The sequence below is a fragment of the Haemaphysalis longicornis genome, unplaced genomic scaffold (assembly GCF_048455015.1).
Source record: "Haemaphysalis longicornis isolate Haplotype H1 unplaced genomic scaffold, Haemaphysalis longicornis Haplotype H1 scaffold_4, whole genome shotgun sequence".
In the NCBI taxonomy this organism is placed as follows: domain Eukaryota; kingdom Metazoa; phylum Arthropoda; class Arachnida; order Ixodida; family Ixodidae; genus Haemaphysalis; species Haemaphysalis longicornis.
The window spans coordinates 119,919,953-119,945,918 of record NW_027526361.1 but is presented as its reverse complement, the minus strand read 5'-3'; the positions used below and the strand labels follow the sequence as shown (position 1 = coordinate 119,945,918).

At 46.2% G+C, this 25,966-nt stretch overlaps 1 protein-coding gene across 1 annotated transcript; it reads right to left on the bottom strand.

Moving 5' to 3' along the window:
* Nucleotides 1-9,343: 9,343 nt before the first annotated feature.
* On the bottom strand, nucleotides 9,344-25,688 carry LOC144180534 (uncharacterized). The gene is made up of 2 exons (XM_077708864.1): nucleotides 25,343-25,688; nucleotides 9,344-9,805 (listed from the first exon to the last, which is right to left on the bottom strand). The coding sequence occupies exons 1-2, from the start codon at nucleotides 25,422-25,424 to the stop codon at nucleotides 9,381-9,383; spliced, it is 507 nt and encodes a 168-aa protein (XP_077564990.1). The 5' UTR covers nucleotides 25,425-25,688; the 3' UTR covers nucleotides 9,344-9,380.
* Between the last annotated feature and the right edge of the window lie 278 nt (nucleotides 25,689-25,966).

The following is a 25,966-nucleotide window of genomic DNA, read 5'->3' as shown; positions in this document are numbered from 1 at the left end:
GCAGAAATGTTTATTGTCAGGGTTGTGTACTGTGTAATGTGTTTACAGGCACACAGATTTTAACAACGGAACCCAGATTTATCTTTTAACATTTTCACACGAAAACGTTGTCTGGCCTTCTCTTGCCGAGCACTTCTGAGAAACAGACAAATCACTTAATTTAAATTTCCAGTGATAATGTACAACACTTCCTGCGAGCCAACGAAAGGGTTTCTTTTGTTTCAGTGAGGAAGCTTCGAATATCCTGCAGGCTTTAACAGTTTGGCACGCTATCTGTGCGTTCGTCGGTCTAAACAGCACTCTGCATACTATGTTATTGCTGCTTTCTGTAGCATCCGCGTGGTAATTTAAAGCAATATCGGTACGCTGGTGCTTGCAAAAAAGAACTTAAATAGGCGACGCATGCAATAGACAAAAACTTCATTGGGACAAACATCTACTCAATACATTCTGGAACCAAACGTAAAGTTTATTATGTCACTATATTTCAATACATGTTCTGTGGATCACATCAGTTAACTACATCGCACCAAATCATTATGCTCTCCTTGAGATAAGGTTCGTGCTCCACCCGGGGACATTTGTTAGAAGTTTAGAACCAAACAAAATTTTTGGACATTTGAAAACTGTTTCGGCGATGGGTAAGTATGCTTTATTCCATTTAACTAAAGCTGGTAAGCACCAAATATGGCATTGGGGGGACTTTGGACACAGACAACGCAATCTTTTCCACCTTCAAAATACCAACTATTATTTCTAAACACGCGCCTTAAGGTCAAGTCACTTGCGCAAGGATTTTCTTTTTAGAACGCTGTGTGAAGCTCGTTGACCACTCACGGAAATTTCCAGATTACCATGACCATGTTGGATATGTGGGCTAAATTCGAACAGAAATATTTTAAAAATTCGCTGCTGGGCCATACTCAAATGGTATTGTCGTGACTGTGACGATTGCAAAAGAGGTTTTTCTTGCTTTGTTAGTTTAAGGTATCATACTCCTCTCTGCGAATAGATATTAATTATTTCCAGTAGTTATGTCAATTATTTTTTTTGTGTCTCCGTATTGGAGTTACGAGAAAATGTGAATATTGTTTCGGGCACCCCTGAGCGTGCTTTAACGCAACCGGTGGCCTTACAGTCATCGTTATGTTCAAATAGCGATCAAAAGAGTCGTAATGTCAGTCTGATCGAGACAGCCATTTTTGTGGTTCACGCCGATGAAATGACCAACAACTTTTTCTAACGTCACTACCTATGAACTGTCACCGGCGAAAGGCACTTTTTTCTCTGTGCAAAACTTCTTTGGGCAAAGCCCAGAAAAAAAATGCTGTTGACGTTGCATCACAGATAACTGATCATTTACCCCTCGAATTTCAAATCAGGGAGTGGTGTGCGAACAAAGGCGGCTAAAAAAGCGGCCGGGCTGTTTGGTCCAGTCTGATTCAATGTCCTGTCATGCAATCAAAGAATGAAATTTTAGTTTCAGTCGTGAGTTGTACAATTCACTATACGCGGTTACATTAACAAGAGTTACTGTAGGCAAATCAATCGCAAACAATGTCCTTCTTAACAAAGTCACGGGAAACGAAGTATCGACTAGCTATGAAGCGTAGGTAGGATTACGTACACCTCCTACTTTGGAAGCAAGTGGCATTCCGTGAACGCAAGGAGAAACGCAGGCCGTACAAAAAAGGCTTTCCGTAAATTAGAAACGTCGTTATAGTTTTGGCCGAGTATTTTATGACATTGCTATACTCGTTAATACAAAGATTGCTTCGATGAAAGAAAACGAAATTTAAAGCAAATGGCACACCTTAAACGATCAAACCAAGATATTGCAATGCCAACTCGTTGCTATCGTGATAGTTTCGGTTCTATTTACTTTACAGATGATTCGTTCTATATGAAGTTTGCCAGGCTTTAAACTCCTGTTACAACCACGAAAATTCAACTAGGGTACTCGATTCCCGCAAGTCCGCCTACACGGGATTTCGAGATTTCTGTTTCGCCATTCCGACCTTTCGTCATGGGTGTGGTGTCCTCTCTTAGTAACCACGAAAGGGTGTTTATAGGGCCCTAAAACACACCGCCGTAATACGTTCAAGCGCATAGTCAAAGTACTCGCTTTTGGTAGCAAGAGTGAAAGCCTTGTCAGCCGCATTCTCATCCCAACAAGCAACGATAGCCCGCTCAGGTGAAATACTTACATGTGCCATTACCCTCACATATTTTTCGATCCACTCAAAAAGGAGCCACATGTCCACTTCTCGGACGATAGAACACACAGCGAACGTAGTAGCAGAATAATCTTACAGGGCTGACACTTCGTTCCCGCTGCTGCAGGCGAAAGTCACATTTCATGTGATTCAATGATTTTTCCAGTTTTTTTTACCACCGCTGTTTTTGACACGTTCACGTTCAAAACATCCTGCCACAAACTGTGTTCTTCCATAGAAGGCACCATATCACCGCCAGCTACAGTGATGTAGCAAAGATGTTCTATTGGCGTACACAACACCCAGTCGCTGCCACCTTGGCACAGTGCCAAGGTGTTCAGCTCCTACCTATAAAAGAAAGAACGAATTCAAGTAATAAATAGAGTTGAGAAAAATGAACGAGAAGCACAATAATGTTTTTTATGAGAATGGTGCAGAGGGTAGTGGTAGCACACACATTGATTTCGTTTGTATATGCTAGTTATGTATTCAGCATTCTTAGAAACAAACGAGATGACAGAATGCGAATTTTATTTACGCAAATAATCGTCATAATTTAAGCACGATTGCTTGACGTCACCTAAACGTTTGTCTCCGTCGTGATACATTGCGTTGACGGGTCACTATTGCCCTAACACGAAATATTAACATGTTCCGTTGGTTTAAATAATGCTTTCGGATTGATTTGGGAGAGAGAAAAACCACCATGAAGTTTTAATTTTTCAGAAAAGGCCGTGTTTAGTGTTGAAACAACGCATGCATCGTGACTTTTTTTCGCCATGCTATTTTCGTGATGTAATTTGACCGATATCGATGGTTTGTTCCGGGCGTCAGTATTCGTGAAGACGAAGCTGGTTTAAGGATGTTCATCAGATTCTACTGTTTACTCTCCAACTTCCTTTGGTCAAGATATTTAATACTTGAACGAATTCGCTCGAAGCGACAATAAGAAAACACAGCCTTCTTGATAAAATTGATCGCCAAAATGTGCAATGCCACCCTTTTCATTTACAAAGCGACACTTCCTCCTTTCCTGCATGACGCCGTAATGATGATTTGTAAAACTTGTCGTCGCAGCTAGAATACACAGTTCATTTATTACCATACACCTAGCAATAATAGGCCAAGAACAGTGCAATTTACTTTCGTGTTCCGCTGATATAAAAGTGGCGACAGTGATGTACTACGCCCCGGCCGTTTTCTTACCTCTGATCAGTGCATCTCTCCTTATACTGGCACAAACACCTAGAAAGGAGCATGTTTATAGGAACAAATTATTTCTACCCTGTTCTGGAGGGCTTCCCACTGAGCAGGTCTTCCCTTCAAGATGCTACTACGCGGAAAGCGTACCAGGCACCAGTCGGGAATGAGATCACTTTCGGCCCTGATAAATTCGGTCTTCGCCATTTATGAAACCTCGTGAACAAGCTATCCACCTCTCCACCACCCCTTTTCGGCTGTAAAATATGGACAACATTCGCGTTTCATGAAGCAAAAAGATGTATTAAAGAAGTCACAACGGTAATAGGACATGGTTACTATTGAAACCTTAACGAGGACAAAGAGAAGACACAGTGAGCGACGCTCGAAACTGGAAAAGGGATCGTCCAGTGTTTCTTCTTAGAAAAGAGTTTTTTCTTCAGTGTTTAGAGTTCTTTAGGCCGAGCTCTGTCTGTCCGTGGCGCCCGAGAACTTCGAATTCTCAATAAAAAATGTCGTTAGGGAGGTGCGGGAATCTAACCCAGGATCTGTACACCATGAAGCCGGCAATGTAACCACTGGGAAACCCCAAAGGCCCGAGGAGTGCATGTTACCAGCGGTGGGGGAACAATCACATATGCAGTCAATTGAAAAAAAAAACGCTTCCAGGGGTCGGAACCGAACCTGAGTTCCTCACGTTATGAAACAGGCGTCTATCTGATTGAGCTACCATCGCATTGAGAGCGCACAGCCTTTTCTTTGAGTTCGTAGTGAGGGAGTTGGCTTTGGACTTAGTCTCGTGTTCGAGTGCGTGCTGACACGGTTCACTTTTGTAGATATGTGAAAGCCTGAGGACGAAACCATCCTGGCCTGCCAGTAATGAAGTACTTTCAGCGGCAAGTTCTGAAATAATTGTGAGTCTCAACAGACGGGTCTTCGGCGAAGGGAGAGAGGCCGCCAGCACTGCTGTTTCTCTAGCCTGGCACCACGAGTACAACCTGCGCCCATTCTTTGTCGGTGTTACGTTTCGATATTAATCATGTTCTACTATTACTCTCGTTGCCAAGTAGCTGTGTTTCTGTCTCAATGATCCTAAAGGGACAAGTGTCAGGCTCTTTCCATCTTTGCCATCCGCCAAGGCCCAATTGCAGAAATATCGTACGTTTTGTGAGCCAAATATGCTTACTTACAATCGGTGTTTAGAGCGAAATGAAATTTGCAGCCAAAAAAATAGCTGGGCATTAAAAAGGGCAAATGTATTCACCACATGGCTGATGCCCTATGCATGATAGTAAAGCTGGAATGCAGTAAACCATCGCGTACCTTAACAGGTAGGGTCACCTATTCATCGACACGAATACCGGTCAGTAAGTCGACCACGCATCTCGAATGTACCAGTATAATAGCCAAAGACCTATCCAAAAATGATGACTTGAAGCTTACTGCGCGGCAATGGTAAAACAGTCCACAGCGACTACATGTGGTTGTGTCGAGAATAAGCCTAATTGAAAATAGGACAATAGCGAAGTCTAGGAAGCACTTCACTTTGATAAGGCAAAGGGTGACAAACGGGGATAAATAATGTACCTGGCAAATTAGAAACAGTTCATTACTTTGGTTTTATTTTTTTTTGTTGCGCAACGCGGATTTCACCGGGAAGGACCTTAAAGGGGCACTGACACAAAAATGTTTCATCTTGTTTTTTTTTTTTTTTGTTGCGATAAGTAGCTAGTGACCTACTTATCACCTGTCGAAACCCGATTTGCGTCGGCGTTCGACGGTTGTTTAATTAGAGGCATTTTCAATGCGGCAGTCGCAGTTTCTGTTTCAGCGGGTGCCGCGAAACGATGGATTTTGTGTGAACAAAGCTGACCAAGTTACCGTCGGAGGTATATCACAGAGCAGAGCTGCCGTAGCACTATCGAATCCGCATCGCCCGCAGTTTCTACAAATGCCCCAACGTACTGATCTCGTGAGACGCCCAATTAAAAAGCCACCGTGGACGTGACGAGGCGCTGCGAGTGCAAATGCTACCGCGGCTAAAGAACGACGCGCGACACTCGAGACAGTGCGTGGCAAGACGCGCGCTGGGAGCAGCCGGCCGGTCTGCCTACAGGTCCACACGGATATTCGATTGCCGCTCTCGTAAGCGGTGAAGATGACATTTTTAATGCAACCCGCCATCGCATCATTAAATCCTTTCTCATGTAAGCTGCCATGGTTGGGACTTGGGTACAATTTCGTGCAGCGGTAACAAGCTATCACTCGAGCTACCTGCGCTGGCCTGCGCCACTTCGCCGCCGTGGCGGCCGCCTGCACAGTGCCCGTGCGGCTCGCTCAGTGGGCTTTTCGTGTCTCCGGCGCGTTTTCGCGTCCAATGTAAATAAAAAGTAATAAAACAGAGTGCCTGGAATCGCTGTAGAACTTTGGCAGCGGCCAGCTGCCCGATGGGCCGACGAAATCACGCCGCCTTCGTCGCGAACGATCGGGTCGTTTGTTCTCGAGAGCAGAATCTACGCCCTCCGACTGGAGCGGCGAGCCGGGCGTCCCGGCGAAAAACGCCGGCAGTGCGGAAGCGGCAAACAAAAACTCGTGACGTGTTTGGATGCTGGTTATTGACAAAACATCCACGGGGTGTCGATTGCGCGTGGTCCTCTGCTGGCTGCTCGGTTGCGTTTCGCACACTTTAAAATTGATTTTAAATATGTTCTAGGCTGTATTCGCTGCTGATATTTTGCAGTTGATGTATGTGTGTTCACTCCAATCTATCCATGAAGTTATCTCGCCTTCAAAATTTTGTGTCAGTACCCCTTTAACCCGTCGATACTAGCATTTGCGCCGGAAGTCCGCAGATGGGCCCTTCGATAGCTCTTAACTATTCATTTCGGTCCATTATGAATACTTTTGTTGTTAAGTTAGTGTTAATAAAGAGACATTCTTAAGTCTAGAAGCTTCTGGCAGGAATTCCTCTTCGTCGTGCTTTGAAAAGTGAGCCTAAAGAAACATATGTATATGTATATATATATATATATATATATATATATGTATATGTATATATATATATATATATATATATATATATATATATATATATATATATATATATATATATATATATATATATATATATATATATATATATATATATGCACAAAGTAAAAGTACGCTATTCGGAGACTTTATTTCCAACGTTTCGACCTGAGACAGGTCTTCCTCAGGAATGAAAGCTTTGGGAAAAAATCGTACGGACTCAGGGTGGGGCGGCGCCGCGAAACACAAGCCACATGAGAAACACACACACAAACGACCACACACACCATACAGAGCTTATTCTGCAAAGGCAAGCGAAAAAGACCCCCCAAAACAAACAAATATCAAACAAACAAACAAAAAAACGAAAGTAAGAGGGGGGGGGGCGAGGAGGAACATACTGCATGAACGCGAGTGGGTGGGATGACAGGAAATGCGGCAAGTTCATGGGTGGCGAAAGGCCGAAAAACATCCGGTGTCTCCAATATATATGTGTGTGTGTGTGTGTGTGTGTGTGTGTGTGTGTGTGTGTGTGTGTGTGTGTGTGTGTGTGTGTGTGTGTGTGTGTGTGTGTGTGTGTGTGTGTGTGTGTGTGTGTGTGTGTGTGTGTGTGTGTGTGTGTGTGTGTGTGTGTGTGTGTGTGTGTGTGTGTGTGTGTGTGTGTGTGTGTGTGTGTGTGTGTGTGTGTGTGTGTGTGTGTGTGTGTGTGTGTGTGTGTGTGTGTGTGTGTGTGTGTGTGTGTGTGTGTGTGTGTGTGTGTGTGTGTGTGTGTGTGCGCGTGTGTGTATGTATGGATGTATGAAGGCAGTTTCTATACGTTTGCGTTGCCCAGAGAACTTATGTCGCGCTTTCATTGCCGTCAGCAAGGGTACAGATTCTAGAATTAGGATAACCTATACGTATGGCCAACGCACACTTAGCCTGGTGCATGTTGCAAAAGCACACTACGCCTTTTACTTAATATGTTTATTGAAAATGAGACAATAAAGCCTGGGTAAACAAAAACTATCCATCGAAAAAATAAAACACAGCTTCTTGTAAAGTTTTCATATAACTTTTTATGTAGCATAAAAAGTTATATTCTTTTCATCAAATTGAACATGTCCTGTTTGATGGCCGAGTAACTGAAGGGCAAGATTTATTTTCACGTCATGTGACTCACCGTCTAATGTGGCACAAAAACGATATAGATGCTTAAGCTTGAGGCGAAACAAGACAGCAGGCACAGGATTAATATTGAAGATGCCTGTGAAGAGCCTGTTCGAACAATGAAGAAAGATAAATATTTAGCACACCAAGACAAGAACGAAACTTGCAAATTACTAGCACATCGCAGTCCTTCACTTGGATGGCTTTAATCAAAGTAGCTTTACTTCGCATCAATTCAATTGATCCGTTGAATGGAATCCGTTGAAGGGATTCCATTGAAGGGAAGGGAAGGGAAGGGGGGACATCAAATTTGTCCGGCTATGATTTGCATAAATTTGGTAAATCCCTTTATAAAGCCTTTTCTGCGCAATTGCTTTTGAAAGACGCGAAATAAACTTCACCTTGTTTCATTTTGAAGCAACTGTCTACCATACTGGCATTATCAGTCATCTAAGTGAGGCGTCACGCATATCCATTATACTCAAGTCTACTGTTATCCCGTCAAAATTTTAAATATATTTCACCGCGAACATAACTGATTTTTTGTAGTACTGAAGAACCGGCAGCCGCAAGGCCATCTACTGCTTGCTGCAGCCACGTTTGCTGAATATTCTTCGACATTATATGTGATTATATTGTTATATATGATTTTTCAAAAACGGTCTCCGACATGAATGTGGCAAACCAATTGGAAATGTTACCTATTATAACTTAGCAGTATCACTATTGTGGCAATTGTTCTATTTCCCCCATTAAAACGGGCAAGGTTGTGAAACCATATTTTTATGAATTTATAAATGCGTCTGGTTTCGTTTATGTTCCCACACAGTTTACCGTCGACCTATATTCCGACCTGACCTAGTTTTTAGGTAAATGCTGCTTATTGTAGGTTGAGCACCTGCTTCAACTGGAACTCCTAGACTTGCGGCCTTTCTAGATGGCATACGCATTGTACGGTACTGGGCGACTCAAACACCATACACCTGAAAACGCTGTTGTTTTTTTCGCGGCGTCCCAATACAGACAACAATTGAATATTAGCGTCCTTCGAATTTAAGAATTCTACGTTGCCCATGACGAATGTCGGAACAGTAGCGCTTGTAGCCGAGAAAAATAATTCAATGGTAGAATATATCAAAATCTGCTCCATTCCTAATCTATAATCGAAAAGTTCCTTTTCAGCCGTGCACGCTCAACGCAAACCATAATAGTTCCTGTCAAAAAACGCTGCTGTATACCCAAGTCATTTTATTTCACTACTGATCAGTGCTGTTGGAGTCACTGCACACAACTAACGGATACTACATTACACTGCGCAGCTCCTTATTCGTTTGAGAGCTAGTTGGGCAGGGCTTGTTTTCTTAAGCCATGTCCCCTATCACTCCTTGACCATGAGCGTCCAGTTTCAACTGAATCAAACATTTTTCAACACGGTTACCGAACTGGGTACGCCAGCTCAGAAAGGGTGATAAATTCTTTATTTAGGCAGGCGGCATTTCACGGTGGCGAGACGAGAAAGTGACGCTCATTTTCTGCTCCCTTAAACGACGATACCTATCGTGTATTGACAGGGGAAAAATATAAGAAGCAATAAATATTGCCAAACAGCCACTCACCATAGGCTTCCCAGGTTAGCTCTGCTACGGAAGAGAGAGGGAAAGGAGGAACAGTTACACGGCGATGCAAGTAGAGGCGACTACGCTGCAACATCAGTACGAACACTGCCCCTCCCAATGCTTTTTGGCTGAGCTTAAACTACAGGGACACTCACAGGAACGAGTATTTTCAAGTATTACCAACCCTAGCGACCAGCGTACCGCTTTTTGCATCGTGGAGACCAAACACGGGGGTTGAGGGGGGCGGCCACTGACCGTGTGCAAGGCTCATCCCACGCGTGAGCACGTAGTTGCTGTGAGGAATCTCCAACACGCACTTGAAAACGTCGGCCAGTAACGGCAGCTGGTTCTCCACCATGTCGGCGTGCAGGACCACGTCGAACAGACCCTCTGCTGAGGCACGCGTGAATGTTCGCACCACGGCTTCTCCGACGGGCCTCCGCATGTCTCCCTCCAGGACAAAAAGCTTCAGCTCGGGCTTCGGAAACAGGCCGTGGCCCGAGCACATGACGCTCACGGTTCGAGGCTGTGACTGCGGCGTTTGGTCCGTGGTGGGATAGCTGCTGTAGTTGAACGAGAACGACTTGGCCGGAACTGCAACAAGTATAGAAGGAGAGGAAGAATCTCAAGATCGGATATGAACCTATTAATTGCGTCCAACTTATGTCGGAACCATAGCTTGAGCTTTGTCCTTCTTAGCCATCCAACTGCCGCACGTGTTAATTCAAGGGGTCCTGAAAGAGGACCGCCCAAAGCTGTAAACTCCTTCACACCGGGACATGAAATAATTGCCGGTTTAAATACTTGGAACACAACCTTCTTTATAATATCTCATTTATCCGCACTATAGAATGCAGCACTTTTGAGTCCTCCATTTCAGCTTCATAAAAGGCCGTGCAATAGCTTGAGAATGATATGCATCTGATGCGATGATAACTGAATAATCTCGAGCACAGTATGCTGGCGCCATTAAACATTTACGGAGTGCACCTGCGCCTGAAGTGACGATTGCTGTATATATTCGACCACAGTTTTGTTGCAACATTGTTACGGGTATGCCACGTGCATAGGATAGTCAAAGAACATCGCGGTTGTGACGAAAGACGTAGGTAACAGAAACATCTATCGGCACAGCGGCATCATGTAAATGCGGCCTTTCCCCCGCGGAGAAGTAAACAGAATCTTCACTACCGAGGACTAAAGAAGTTCTGGCACTGTAAACGTTACGACAAGGTGCAGCCATGAGGAAGCCACTCGCCACACGCCATTGCCGTGTTCGCAGCTCAAGAACTCCGCTAATTTTGAAAGCAGCTGTCTATGTTGGTTTCAGTACCCCCAATTACAGCTTCACTGTGCAAAGACCTATTCGCAAATCAATGTCACTCCATTTTTTTGCCTCGTTTAATTTAACCATCCTCTACTTACTGCAAGCTGTGAGCAGCCGAAGTGTCCGTTTGTAATCTTGCAACCACGGCTCACATGACTTACGTATATTCGCGTGTTTTGCATGTGCCGTTACAAGGTTTGTAAATATAAGAACGCTTTTGGGTCCCATGTGACTGGTCATCAGAGTGCAAGTTCTCTGCACCTTGCTCGTGACGTTGCCCGTCTTTTCCTCGCCCTTTTACGGGTGCTGGTTGCATACGCATCAGCACTCCTTGGCCATCGTTCGTGAATGCTCATGGCATACGTCTTTAATATAGGATAAGCGGAAGTGAACGTTGCGTCGCATTCAAAGGAGGCGCCCTGGTGGAACGTTATGAAAAGCACGTCATCCTCCATCTTGCTCCCACCTTCCTGCAGACTAAATTGCCGGTCGCAGTCCGTAGCTCCGCTAACCCACGTATAGTGGCTAGCCCACGTATAGCCTCAAAGTGAAAGTAGTGCCAGCCAACCAGCATTCATCGCAATGCAAATTCTGCACACATTCAGACTCCATATCCCACATAATCCGGGAATGTAGTCGAATCCCGAATTTGCCACCCCCTTTTCCTAACCCCACCCTTGAGCAGTGGGATACTGCGCGTGTGTGGCGCACACCTCGCCCGTCAGGTGATGATGACGGAGAGGACAGAACTTCCAAAGACGGAGTTTTGACTTCTGTATTAAGAAGCCACTCCTTCACGTAATTATGCAAACTAGAGGTTTTGCTCATTCTCTCTTCCCACTCTCTCTATCTCTCTCTGTCTCGTCAGGTACAATAGATTACACTTGTAAACGTTTCGGGGAAAACGTCTTTGGGGCATTCCAGACGCAAAATGTTCTTTGGTAGTGCCCAAACCTCTTGGAAACATTTGTAAGGGCGTGTACTCGAGGTGAATGCACAAACAATGCAGTTCCCGCTTGCGAGCAGTGCAAAACGAATACCATAAATACTGTAGTCAGGATTATTTGCTGCTAATAATGAATAGCAGTAAAAATTTCTATACCCGTTTTACAGCTCACAATATTCCAGGGGGCGCAAAGGAATTCACCATAGTTAGTGCCCTCAGCCGCAAGTGAGGGCAGATTCGCCACTGCAACACGAAGTTTTACCGCCAGACAAATTTTACATGACACGTCCCACTTTTTATGATAGCTGGGCTTAGAACACAGCTACGCGTTTTGTGGCTAGATAGGAGTAATCGTCTGGGGTCTTGACCACAAAACCGGCTCAGATATTTTTCAGGAAATACGCACATATGGCATTTACTCCCGCTTGTTGTTCAAGAAGGCGAAGAATCAATGTGTTACTTGCTAGGAGGGTGAGCTTGCGCACTAGAGGAAGAACAATAACTCTATTAAGGAATGAACTCAAAAAATTCGGAGACAAAGAATGGCAATAAAACTCTGGGAAACACCGAAGAGAGCGAAACCACTCCAGGGTGAGGAACAAAGACGAACTGATTTTATTGAGATGGGGAAAACGCCACAGACATTTATCTGGGAATGTACACAGACGGCATTTATTCCCGCTTATTAAGAGAGCGACAGGAAACCAGTGTTGCCAGGCTGACAAGAAGAAGACACTGAAGTTGGGGTTTCTACAAGTGGACTGAGGCATCGTATGACAGCAACGGCTGCACATGCATTGGAGAGGCCTTCGTACTGCAATGACTTGTTCACTCGAAATGCCTTTTTGACAATTCATGTCCTTTACAGTTCTCACAGGGGAAGGGCCAACTTTCATTGTTGCCGTACGTATCTATTGCTGCCGGGAGTTACATTTTAATATTGAAGCCACTCTAACGCACTAGCCTCATCCCATCCACAGGAAAAAATACGCGGCACCGCTAAACAATCACTGAGCTCTGCTGAAACGGAAATTATTCGCGTATAGGTCTAAGAGCCCTAACCGAAATTGCAGGATGGTCTGAAAAGAAAAAGTTAAAGTTTAAAGAAAATGGAACATGCCACTCGTCAGTTGTATTACCCCAAACCTACATTTTCGGAGTTGTGCCCTTCTGTGTGCACTACAGATAGGCCCAGAGTGGCCAAAAGAAGGGACATTTGATATGTCCTTTTTGTCCGAATACACGTGAATACAATGCTGTACTTTTGACTGAAGTTCTAGTTTTAAAGTTAAGCTTGTGCTTATTTATACTACTGATTTTCAGCTGAATTTTTCACAGCGCGTTTTGATTTTCACCCCGAACTGTTTTTAGTGGTCTAACATATTTTTGTGATGACTTTTTGGGCGCTCGTAATTTGTGGACACTTTAAAAGCGTCATACTGGAAATTTCTCGCGTTTTTATGTTGCGCCTGAAAAAGAGAAGATGAATTCTTATAAAATTTTTGTATTGAAATTTGCATTGCTTCCTTTAGATATAACAAACCAGGTCCTGGTTTTATCAGCCTATGCTGCCCGAAGTAGAGGCTAAACAAGAAAAGAATGCTTCTTTTGTGTCGCCTCATTAGCGCCTAATTAGAAAACCGAACACATATGCTGCCGCTGTGGCCTTTCTCGAGAACTCGCTAAAAAGTCCTAGTATGTGTGAGTATCCTGCGAGCACATGCCAACCTCAACCCCCAAAGAATATTATTTCGCCGTGTAAAGACAGTGTTATTAGGTAGAATGTATACGTTAAAATTTATATCGTCAGCATTCGGGGACGTGGACAAGTTCAGTAGGCGAAAAAGCCTAGCTGGCTATGCACACCAAAATGGGAGCGTTCAATCCTCCTCGTCTTATTCTGTTGTAGCTTTGCATATAAACACGCTACCATTGTTTCGGCTGAAACATGGCACGACCCATGCAATCTTGCCTTCACCCACGTGTAGATGTCGAAATATGTCCGAAGTGTCCATTTTATGTGTTTTTTTAATATGCGGGGTATATCGCAGTGAACTCCAGCGAGTTTTCTAGCGTTGTTTTTTGAAGCATACAGCGCGACTTTAAAGCACAATTTTTAAAGTTCCTTTCTGAGGATGCTGCTAAATCGCGTGGAAACTGCAAGAAGGCAAGCAACCTTCCTAGGACAAGAAAGTTTGCGGTCGAGTCCGCTACATATTTTAGCGAGAATTCCGACATTTCTCAGCGAATTTTCACTTGCAGAAAATTATGAACGCCTCTAAAACTTTCGGCGCATTTCCGGGAAAACATCCGTACGGAATAGAGGTGTTCCAGTCAGTGCTGGTGCCAGTCATCTCCGCAGACGACAAAGTGAAGCATTACGCAAGGGGTGCCTTTTACATTTATGGAAAAAAGACAGCGCAGCAAAGACAAGGACGACAAACACACAGAATGGGCGCTAACTCGCAACTGGATTTCAGTGATACTACGGCATGCATGTAAACTATCGGCGTGATCGCATTTTTGTACAAAAAATGAAACAGGCAATTGGTGACGGCACACATAAAAACATAAAGAAAATTATCAAAAAAAAAAATTGCGCCAATCCACTCCGTGAATGTGGTTGGAAAGCAAAGCTGTAAACGGCACCCATAACGATTACCCATGCGACGTCACTTAAATTCACTCACATCGCTCTACAAATAGCAAAACCAGATAGAAGTGAAATGAACTCAACAACACCATTTATTACTTCAAAGAGGTATTCCTGTTAAGGTTAAATCAATGCATGAAGCATGAACGGTGTTTGGTTGAGTTGTATTGGTGTAGCACAAGAGTGGAAACGTTTTTTTATAAAATTAAAGTAAGATCCAACCCGGTGTTAGACGATCTTTCTTCTCCGTTACTGCGCCGCGGACGGAGGCGACGAGATTTGCGGCAGAGAAGGAGGAGGAGGGACAAATACTTCTGTTCAGATTTCTGAACGGCCCAGAGTGCAGCCCTCGGGAGTGATTCCTTCTTCTGTGGGGCCCATATGCAGTCCGCGCGGCCTGTGTTCTGTCTACCCGCTGAAGCTGGGTAGGTAGAGAGGGCCTGGACAGCACCATCTCCCATTGCTCTTGTTGCATAGTTGACGGAAAGAGAGGAGGGTGCTCAGGGCTAAAGTCGCACACCCCGATTACAGGGTGGAGTGTTCCTACTTCTGAGCAAAATTTACATTCAGTGTCGTAGCGATTCGGGTACATTAAGGGAAGACGTGTAGGCTGTGGGAAGGAGCCCGGATTGTATGAGCCGTAGGGTAGTTTGTTGTTCTCTAGAAAGGTCAGGGTAAGGCGAAGGCACGGTCAGTCTCAGAAGGTGATAATGCTAGGTTATCTCCCCGAACGTGACAAGCGGGTGACTGTCCTCGTGCAGCTCCATAGCACGGGATGTAAAAGTGCAGGCTTGTTGGGTGGGCGTATTTGTTGCCCTCCATTGAAGCGTGAGGGGGTGTCCAGATGAGCTGAATGGAACCGTTTGGGGAGTGGTTTTTTAGCATGCGCAGTGCAGGTGAGGACACCCAACCCTACTGGTAATTTCAGTAGGCTTGCTGGGAATCAATGACTACCCTCCGAACCCCTGGTTGAGCGACAGCCAAGGTGATGGCCGCCTGTTCTGCTGCCGTCATTTCTTGGGTCCTAAGCGAGGTACACGCAAGGAGGTTGGTTCTGGAGGTAGCCACGATGATGGCGTATTGCTGCCCTCGATGTTTGGAGGTGTCTCTGTAGATAACTGCATGATCCCCACCGAGGGTGGTGTTTAGCGCTTGAGCCCGTCATGCTCAACCTCGTCATGTGAGGGGTTCATATTTCTAAGCAAAGAAGCATTTTTAGTTTTAGTCGCCAAGAGTCTGGGAGTACGTCAAGCGGAGTGACATTCTGGGCTGCCCAGCCAATCTGGTGAAGCACGCGGTTACCCATCGCAGTTCTGAGTCGGACCTTCTGGTTAAAAATATGGCCTTGTATCAGCTCTTCCACCGTGTTGTGGAGCCCCGTGCTAAGCAGCCTCTGTGTGGGCGCACTCATGAGAAGACCAATGGCCTGCTCGGCCGCCTTTCTAATCATTATATAAAGCATCTCTATGTCTTCCTTGTCGAGAAGAAGACAGGGGGTTGACGTAAGTGACTCTCGAGAGGACAAAATCTTCAATTAATCGAAAGGTACCGGATTCCTTTAGGCCTCGCTTCTTGGTGGCATCTCGCCTGATCATGTGTATGATTTGATTAATGCTGTTTCTGAGGCGCTGCGAGGAGACGTCACTCTTGGTGTTAGCCTCGCGATGTAGGCCCAGGATCTTGATGCTGGGGCTTGGATTGATGGCCTGGCCATCAAGGAGTATTTGAATGTATTCCTCGGTTTGGCGTGAGGGCGGACGACAAGGAGCTGTGATTGTTTACGTGAACACTGGAGGCCACAGGCTTAGCACATTGGCGTACTAGAAGTGAGATGCCATGCATTGGTGTGAGCTTCCTTTAACTTTTGTAACTCTTAGCACATGAGCAAGGTGCGCACAGGGCCGCTAGACGGGCGTGAGTGGTCGCGTGGCGCTTTCAAGTGGTATTCAGCGAGAACGCAGGGGGTAAACCCGTAGATGTGCTTGGTGAGTACACCACCTGTCTTCCCAGTCATCGCGTGGGCTCGTAGCTAAATCGGTAAGACAACGGGCTCTCGCTTTGTTAGTCTATTGGTTCCTGGTTCGATTTCCGGCGGTGCCAGTAAATTCTTTTATTTGTTCGCTGGAGTTTTCTGGTGACACCAACGGTCGCGAAAGAACCCTTGGGGGGTAGAGTTAAAAAGCTTTGCTTTAAAAAGGCACAATCCTTTCCGTAGATTCACAACGATGGCACACTCACACAATCATCTCCCTTTCGCTTTATGTGGAGAGCTCTCGCTACTTCGCATGCAGTGATGTCCCGACTTCGTTTTAGAATCTTTGTGTTTTTTTTTTCGTTTGGTTTCACAGTGGCATTCTTTTACTGTAGGACGGCAAGTGTGGTCCTGTCCCGTTTCATTTTTTGTATTGGGCATTCTCTACCACTCGGTCATTCACACATCGACCAGTTTGGCCGGTGTATACTTTACCACAATCCAACGGTAACTCATACGCAACTTGGCGCACTATGTGCGCGAACCGATCACCAAAAAGAAGCGTCCCAAAACATGCGATAAGAAACGTGCAAATCCTTTTATAAACTGCATTGAAGGTGTTGTGTACGAGATACCATTGTATTGTGGCAAAGTATACATCTGCCAAATAGATGGATGTGTGAATGACCGACCGCGAGAGCATGCGAGTAAACACAGATTCGGAAAGGAAGTTGGAAGTTCACGGCACGTGAAGTATAGCGGAAGCTTTCAACATATATCCGAGGGGAGTCGATTGCGTGAGCGATCCATCGCTGTCAATGTACGCAAGGAGTGTAAGATTCTTGATAACGTCTTCGATGTGTTTGATCTGTGCCTTCACCAGATGACTTTTAATTTTTGCACACGTGCGTAATTGCACAGAAAGTATAAATGCATGCCGTTGTTTCAATACAATCCGGCGGTGAGTTAGCGCCCGTCCTGTCCGTCTGTCGACCTTGTTTTTGCTGAGCTAAATCTTATTTCTGTAGTATGAGTCACTCGCCCAACACGTTTTGACCGTTACATAGAAGTAAGTTGATTTGGGCCCAGTGAAGTTCGGTTCTGACCCTTCTAAACAACCCGGGTTCCCGAATCGGAACTGCGTTTCACCAAGTCAACGTTTATTACCACTACCATCACATTCCCTCCCTCTTCTGGAGGGCAGGTGCTTAATAACTAGCGGACGCAACTGATGTTAAACACGTGGTTTAACTGTGCCCAGACCAACGCAAAGCAAGAAATCCTAGCTAGAGTACGCAAACCGCACAGTAGAAAATTGTTCCAATACGTTGAAATAGGCCTGCAAGCAAATCTGGCGTCATAGCGCTACTTTCAGAGACCGCGAACGGCGCGAGGTGTTTTATCTTTGTTTAGGTTTTTAAAACATACCAACCCCCTAGGGGGCTGCAAAATAGTGAAATCAAGGCGGATATGAGTAGACCTAGGGACAGCAGCTAAAACACACTTAAAAAGTATTAAAGACGATAGCCTTTCTTGGTCTACTTAAACCCAGAAATTTTGGTCTGTCTGTATGACTGTTTGTCTGTCTGTCTGTGTGTCTGTCTGTCTGTCGGTCTGTCTGTGACTCGAGTCAGCCACCCGGCCAAAGTAAAAGAAGGCCTGCACAATATTCTTAATAGTAACAGCTAAATGTACCCGTCTAGGTCCGGTGTAATGTTTATACTTGTCCACATTGTTGCAGAAGAACAAGGCATTACGCAAATACAAGGCAACAAATGAATACAGAAGTGATATTTGCAGTGTTCGTTTATAAAAGAGCATACATTCTTGATTTTTGGGAAATTAAATACTTCATCAACTTCAGAAAAAAAAATCACTCCGCCGTCGCATGCTTTCGCCTGCGCCACTATAGCTTCTGGCGCCGTTTTAGGAAATCAACCGGCGACAGTTACGAAAGGTTCTACTAGATAGGTCCCACGTTCTTCTTGGAACGCACGCGGAGTAAGGCAACGTGGTTCTATCAACGTTGGAGTAGGGCGCCTCGATTGACGCGCGTCTCCTCCGTACGGCAGCGTTGGCATCGAGACACCCGGCCTGGAGCAGTGAAACGCGGTAAATGTAAAATGATTTAAGCAAACATTTGGCGTCTTTACCTTGGGAGGAGAACGAAGCAAGAGGAACAACATAAGAGCTGAGCGGGAAAGCGAAGGGCTTGGCAAAAGTCGATAAAGCATTTGCAACGAAAGGAGCATTGATTGATTGATTGTAGCGTTTAACGCGCCGACGCAACGCAGGCGATGAGGCGCGCCGTAGTGGAGGGCTCCGGATTAATTTTGACCACCTGGGGATCTTTATCGTGCGCCGAAATCTCGTACACACGGGCGTTTTTGCTTTTCGCCTCCATCAGAAAAGCGGCCGCCGCGGCCGGGAATCGAACCCGCGACCTCGTGCTCAGCAGCGCAACGCCTTAGCCACTGAGCCACCGCGGCGGGTAACGAAAGGAGCAGATACGCGGCTAATTTTTTTTAACTCCCGCGTTAACAAAACATACGCCCTGAAAGCCGGACATGGAATTCAAAGATTGCAGAGGAGGTGTGGGGGTGACCAAACGAAGTATTGTGCTGAGTAACCCTTTTGCCCTTCTCCGCTGTCATATAACAGAAAGAAAAGAAAGGACGACTCTAGCGGAGTTCTAAATTTTTCCTTTATTCGCGCTCGAAGAAGCTATTAATAAGACGGCAACAAAAATGCTCAAACGTACAAGTAAGGCGGAGCGTTTTGGAGCAAGCATGGTGATACGTGCGTGGTTACATACAGAAAGAAAAAAGGGTGCACAAACAACGAGAGGTAAACATACGCCCATGGTCGCAAATGCTTTCCCAAACAAGCTGCGCCCGTGTGCGCACGCCCGGATTCCCCCAAATGACATGACGGCACGCGATACATAAGCGGGCATAAGGGCTGTGGCGTAACCTAGTTGTGCTCACTTGGACTAAACAGAGCGCTGAAAGACGACAAAGAGAGATAGACATGAGGTCAACCGCTTAGAAGGTAACAAGCCTAGTGTAGACACACGCAGGGCATTAGTGCTGACACACACAGGGACACACACAGGGCTGGGGCATTATACGGCGGGCGAGTAGTTATCCTTATTCCTCAGGAGGGAATGGCAAAGTCGAAAATGGCTGTTTCGAAACCCAAAATGGAGGCGTGATTTTTCGCTATGCAGATACGAGTGCGGTGTTCGCTTTCCACCATAGGCGCAAGAGACACGAAACGAAGTGGGAAGACTGTCAAGGAAGACGAAAGCGAAGGTGCGCGTGCAGAAACTTTAGCCCGATAATTAGGGCGGGACCGATAATTGAGCCGTACACGCCACCGGGACATAAAACTGAACCGCCCCGTTGTCTGGGAGGAGGCTGCTTCATGGCGACAGAACAGGCCAACGCCCCATCAGCATGAGCTGTATAGGCGACACAGTGCCCATGAAAGCGTTGTTTGGAGGTTCTCGCCTGGCGAAAACTGCCGAGGCAGCGGCACGTTGCTGGCTCCGCTATTGAGTGAGCGCCTCCAAGCCCTCAATGCAGGTCACAGCATGCTCGAGAGAGAGAGAGAGAGAGAGAGAGAGAGAGAGAGAGAGAGAGAGAGAGAGAGAGAGAGAGAGAGAGATGGAGAGAGAGATGGAGAGAGAGAGAGAGAGAGAAGCGGCAAACTAAGCACCCTGCATGACGGAGCCGTAGGTTAATCTTGTAAGAACGAGATTTCGGCGAACGTTCGAGGTCCCCAGGTGTTTAAAGTGAATCCAGAGCCCTCCGCAAAGCGCGCCTCAATGACCAGGTTTAGCTTGGACGCGTAATTCCCACAATTCATCGGCCAATCAATCAATCAATCAATCAATCAATCAATCAATCAATCAATCAATCAATCAATCAATCAATCAATCAATCAATCAATCAATCAATCAATCAATCAATCAATCAATCAATCAGTCAATCAATCAATCAGTCAATCAGTCAATCAATCAATCAATCAATCAATCAATCAATCAATCAATCAATCAATCCGGAAGCACGTAACCAATACACTATAGTTGATTAATTATTTCAGATAATTCAATTAATACATTTATAATGGATAAATAATTATTCAAGCAGCTACTTCATTAACTAGGTACTTTATTGGTTAATATTTATTTTTAACAGTTATGTAATTGAACGATCGAACAATGGAATGATTAAACAATTAATTAATCATGTAATCAATGCTAAATTATTTCTGGAATAAAAGTTTAGTCATTCTTCACATAAAGTCAACAAAAAAATTGTAAAAGGTGATACATGATATGGGAAGGAAAGACAACAATAACGCGCGTCCAGGGAAGTGGCGTGCCTAGTCTTTTGTGTATGTGCGAAAATAAAAATTTCGTAGCACAAAAACATTTCACCATCTCCCCGTAGGGGAATCCTGAGTGTGTGCGAAGCAGCCATGGGGTGGAGGAGAATGAGGGCGGGTGGGTGGAGAATGAGGGGATTGGAGCGCGTGCGCGCATCATTTATACCACGGAGCTACAGTGGCGCCCCAGCGGAGTATGCAGCGGCTACCTTGGCGCCTCTAACCCTAAGCTGCTTCGCATTATCGCGCGCGGAGCCGCAGGTGTTGCCATTCGTTGCGCAATCCCGGAGAGGAGAGGAGCGTCGGATAGGAGAGGAGGAATGCCGGAGAGAAGATGCGATGAGACAAGGAGAGGAGAGGAGGGGAGGAGGATGCGCATGCGCAATGGGGGTGTAGACGCCGCACAACGGTGGAGGGAACAGGCGCGACCATAAGCTGCTTCGCATCTAAAAAGAGAGTGCATGAGGAGGACTACATGTTTTTTGGAATGAAAATTGGGGATAGCAGAGCCGTAAGTTCGCGGGGAACGCCCTCAGCCCATCCTCAGCCCATAACGTCATGGGCACATGCACCCTCATCTACACCCAGAGGAGACCAACTGCAGCTGATTCTCCAGGTGAGGATGTTCAAAAAGAGGACGCCTCGCCTCCCTCGTGCCCATCATCGTTATCATGAGCTTGTTGCATTAAAAGCACGCATCAGTAACGGGTCTTGGTGGCGGGCCCCTTTTTCCACAGTGAATACACGAATACGCGCGTGCGCCCTTTCTGTCTAAGTAGTAGCCAGCAGCACAATTCGGAGAGCATCGCACGCTATATCTATATTCGAGAGTTTAGGGGCCTGATCCCACCCGGTGGGCACATTTTGTCGTTAATATTTCTTTTTTACACTTATAATTCCCCCTGTAGCCCTGAAAATCTGGAAAAAAATAGTTCTGTAGTTACAAACCCTACCTGTCTGTTTCGAATAATTTAGGCTTTTTGTTGTTTTCGGCCGGTCAAAATTATTGCTGCCTCTCCCGCGAACTCCCATCCTGGTACTAGCTTTATTAAAACCAAATAGACTGCAAAACAGTGCAGGTGTAGTGCACGTGCAGTGCGGTGCAAAGTGAAGTGAAATCCTCTAGGTGAAAAGTTTTCCTTTGAGGAGAAAATTCTCCAGCCTTCTTCACAGTAATCATGAACATAGCGATGACGATTACGGTAGAGATTCCATGGTGTACAGTCAAAAGCTGTATGACAGAATGCACAGGAACGCGTGCCGCAGAGTACATGCGGAGCGTCTGGTAAGAGGCTGGCGCGCACTCACACTTCCTGCGGTTAGCGGACGCACCCAGCGAAAGCGCTTTGTAGCGGGGTTGCCTGCTGCAGTAGCTTCGACAGGACATCTGGAGATACGACGACGTGGGGTAAAGCACTTTTTATCACTTAATCGAGCCGCGAGAAATAACGTTTCCATATGTTAGCTGTGTTTTGCCGCTTGACAAAAACCACCACATCTGCACGTTCCTTTAGAATTGTTTCCAGATATCTGACGCAGACAACAGCGCAATCAACCGTTGTCACATAGTGGATCCGCCAAAAGTGAGAACTATAAAAGTGCGCCATCCCATCGGTTGACCGCTCTGATGCTCCCGTGTTTACTATCATAAAACTTTTTGACTGTACAGTGGTGAGATCGCTTAGTGTGAACACGGGCGCGCGTGGCCGCCGGTACTATCAGAGCAGCCTAACGTGGGCTGCGCGATGCATCACGCATGCGCTGTGCATATCGAGCCAGAATTTGCTTTCAGCGCGCGCATCGCGTCATCGGAACGTCTGATCGTGTTCTGCTATGTTGCGCGTGATCTGCTAATGGTGTCTCGCTTTGAACCTTGAATCCTTGCACCTTGTATAAACATGCCTAATAAACATCACAAAGATGCTTTTCCATCGTAAATTGAATTAAGGCTGTAGGGATCGAGCTCACTTTAAGCTCTCAATTTATTTCTGATAAACATTCTGCTTTTATATTTCTTCAGTTTCAGTGGAAATCACTTGCAGAGAATAAAGTGCTATGAGAATGAGCGTCATCTTTTTATCAAGTCTGGTTGAAGCAAGCTGGCGAGTTGCGATGTGACGAACCGATTGCATTGCATTCAAGCTAATGAAAGAATAACCGCTCCCTCAGACACTTTTTTCTTTCGGATTGCAGTTTTCAGTTATTTAATACAGCGCGCCGATTGCTTCACCGCTACAAGCAAGATAAACTTAGCAGACGACGTTCACACGCTACGATGACGCGATGCGCGCACTGAAATCATAGCCTCGCTCGACAAACACAGCGCATGCGTGCTGCTTAGCGCACCCCACGGTAGGCTGCTCTTGTAGTACCGGCGGCCACGCGCTCCCGTGTTCACCCTAAGCGAGCTCACCACTGTACGTGTGTGAATACGTACGCAAGCGCATAACGGGTGAAGTGTAGAAAAAATTTCTTTAAAAAGGTCGGCCTCAAACGACAGAGTAAGAGTGAAGGTGTCGACACTGTCCCACCTTGGTGTCCCGGGAGGCGAAGGTTATGTGCGGCGTCAGTGCAAGTTTCTATTTGCATCCAGGGGGAATCTATTCCAGGTAGGGGGAAAAAGAGTCAGGGCAGCCCTGGGAGGCATTATGGGGGGTTCAGGGTAATACAAGAGGTGCAATCCTACAGGATGACACGTTGTCTACATGCGTATCACTGCACTGGCAGCCGGGGTATAGGTGGATTGATTGATTGTGGGGTTTAACGCGCCGACGCAACGCAGGCGATGAGGCGCGGCGTAGTGGAGGGCTCCGGATTAATTTTGACCACCTGGGGATCTTTATCGTGCGCCGAAATCTCGTACACACGGGCGTTTTTGCTTTTCGCCTCCATCAGAAAAGCGGCCGCCGCGGCCGGGAATCGAACCCGCGACCTCGTGCTCAGCAGCGCAACGCCTTAGCCACTGAGCCACCACGGCGGGTGGGTATAGGTGGATGATTAGCAAGAGTTTTAAAAGTATGCAATTCGGTATACAAAATACAAAATACATTATACAAAATACAAAATAAGGTCAAACACAGCGGAGTTGTTATCTAATAGAGAGGGGCTGGCCCCCGTGCCAGATTGATGCCGACGCCGGTGTGCGGAACGCATTCCCGCGCATTGCGCATCGCATGCCGCGTGTATCGAGTCAAGGACCGATTGCAGTAATAGGAAAAGGCGCGATCCATAATGTTGTGGGTAAGGCAATTGATAATCACACTAGCGCACAACAGTCCATGAGGCCGGGTGCCTTAGGTCGTCAAATGAGTCACCGAGGAATTGTGCGTAAACAGGAAAAGATGGCGATGCGGGGGCGCTGACTTAGCCAGAAATCTTGAAAGAACATGCCGAGCGAAAGAGTGAGCCAGATGAAATGATGTGAAGAATCACCGCGCTGTTGCACTAGAGATGGTGAACAATATTTCGAAGCAGACTGGATTTGCTTCCCAAAATGATGTCATAAAGTTTGTATGAGCAACGGCAATCGAAGCGATGAGGCGTTAACTGGGCCGAACAACGTGTCTGTCCGATGAAGATATTCGAAACCCTCTTGTCAGACAAAGAAATTCTAATAGGCACTATTTGAATGAATTTGTGTACATCGGGCACGCAGTTCAAGGCAGGTGTTCTTACACGGCTGAGAATTCAGGTATGTATTCTCTGCAAAGCACCAGCGCTGCATAAAGTGCTTTTTATATGCTTTCTGCGCAGACGTCGCGAACAAATTCGCAGTGCACAACAAAAGGCATGCTGAAACATTCAGCATTGGTAAACATTTCGCTGACGAGGGCAAAAGCTGCTACGAGCAAATGGAAACGCAACGTCTATGACCATCCTCCCGAAGGCATCCCGTGTGATCCAGAGGCATGTCATCCAAGATGAAGGCAGCGTATTCAGAAGTACTGTATGCGATTTTAGGTGTGGCGATCAAATAACTGGTCACTGGTCCCAACGGCACAAGCGCCTATCTCCGCCGAACGGCCAATCGAATCAGCCGCGTGTCTGCTTGCTTTACTACAAGTGCCGTCGAAAGACCACAGTCCTTCGCCACTACCGCCACGTACTTCCTTCTCCACTCCCTGCTCCCGCCGCTCCCGCTCTTCATGTCCGATCTCGCTCCGGTCGCGACGACTTGAATTGCGGCTTGTTCAATGCAATTCATTTTGCCCGCTTATGCACTCCTCGCGCGCAATGTTCTGGGACAGCGTCCATTCTTTCTTCATCCTTTGTTTCTTTTGGATCTGCTTGGAACAGGCAGATCAAGAAATGACAGATAAAAAAAGATGCTTTAACCCGCACGTGCTGGAGCCTTTCGGGGCCACTGTCAACGAGTTTTCTTTACTTGCTATTCGAAGATTACCCCAACGTTTGTTCAATAGAGAACGTGTAAGAGAACGCGGGAATTATTGTTTAGGTTTGTATATTTTACCTCAACCGAGCCTGAAATTTTCTGTGCAATAAATAACGGGGACATGTAAGACTAAAACCAGGAGTTATAGTTGTTTGGAAAGGTTCTGCCTAAATATAATCCTTTTTCACAGATTAGTTCAACTTCTGGCCGTGAAGCTGAATCGAGGGGCGTACAGGCAGTCACACGGACCGAGATTTGCGCGTTTATGTAGCGAAAAAAGCCTATCCTCTTTCAAAGAGTTGATGAAGTTTCCCTAGAGAAAGACATCAGGTGCATGAAAGTGTAACGGCGTGGACGAGGATTCTACCGGCTCCAATAGAAAACAAGATTGAACGCTTTCCCGAGAGACTCAAAGCAGAAATGACAGCGGATCTGGAGATGTTCTCACCGAAGACAGTCATGTCCTGGTGCCGGGCGTCCTGGCCAGCCAGTGAGGCCACGACGCAGGTGTACTTTCCGCTCAGCTCCATGGTGGGCCTGAGTATGCGGATGGCTCGGTACTGCTAGTAGCGATCGCGCGAGTTCACCGAGTAGGCGTCGTCCATGCGTCCTTGGAGCACGCCGAATGCCTCTCTCACCCTCATCTCGGGTATCCACTGGTAGACCGGCTCGAGTCCGTCGTTGAAGAACCACTTGACCACCAGCTTGAGGTCGTTCTCGTTGTACACGTACTCGCAGTCCAGAACTACTGGCCTCTCCGTGCCGTTGCGAACCCAGCGGGGCACGCTCAGCCGACGGATCCTCGCTCCCACGCAACCTGCGAATGGGAAATGAAAGAAGGCATGGAAGAGCTGGAATATATGTGAGCATTCTTAAAGGTAAGGATCAGGGGTAGACAAAACAAATATACACCATGACATTCCCCCAACCTCATTTATACGACCGAGGGACTATTGATTATGCGTGTCTTATCCGTTTAATCATGCCCTCTTTAGATGAGCTCAAGGGCAGAAATGGTTGGTCCTCACGAAGTGCAAGGCGGTCTAAATCTACTGGCCGTCCTAGCCCGCAT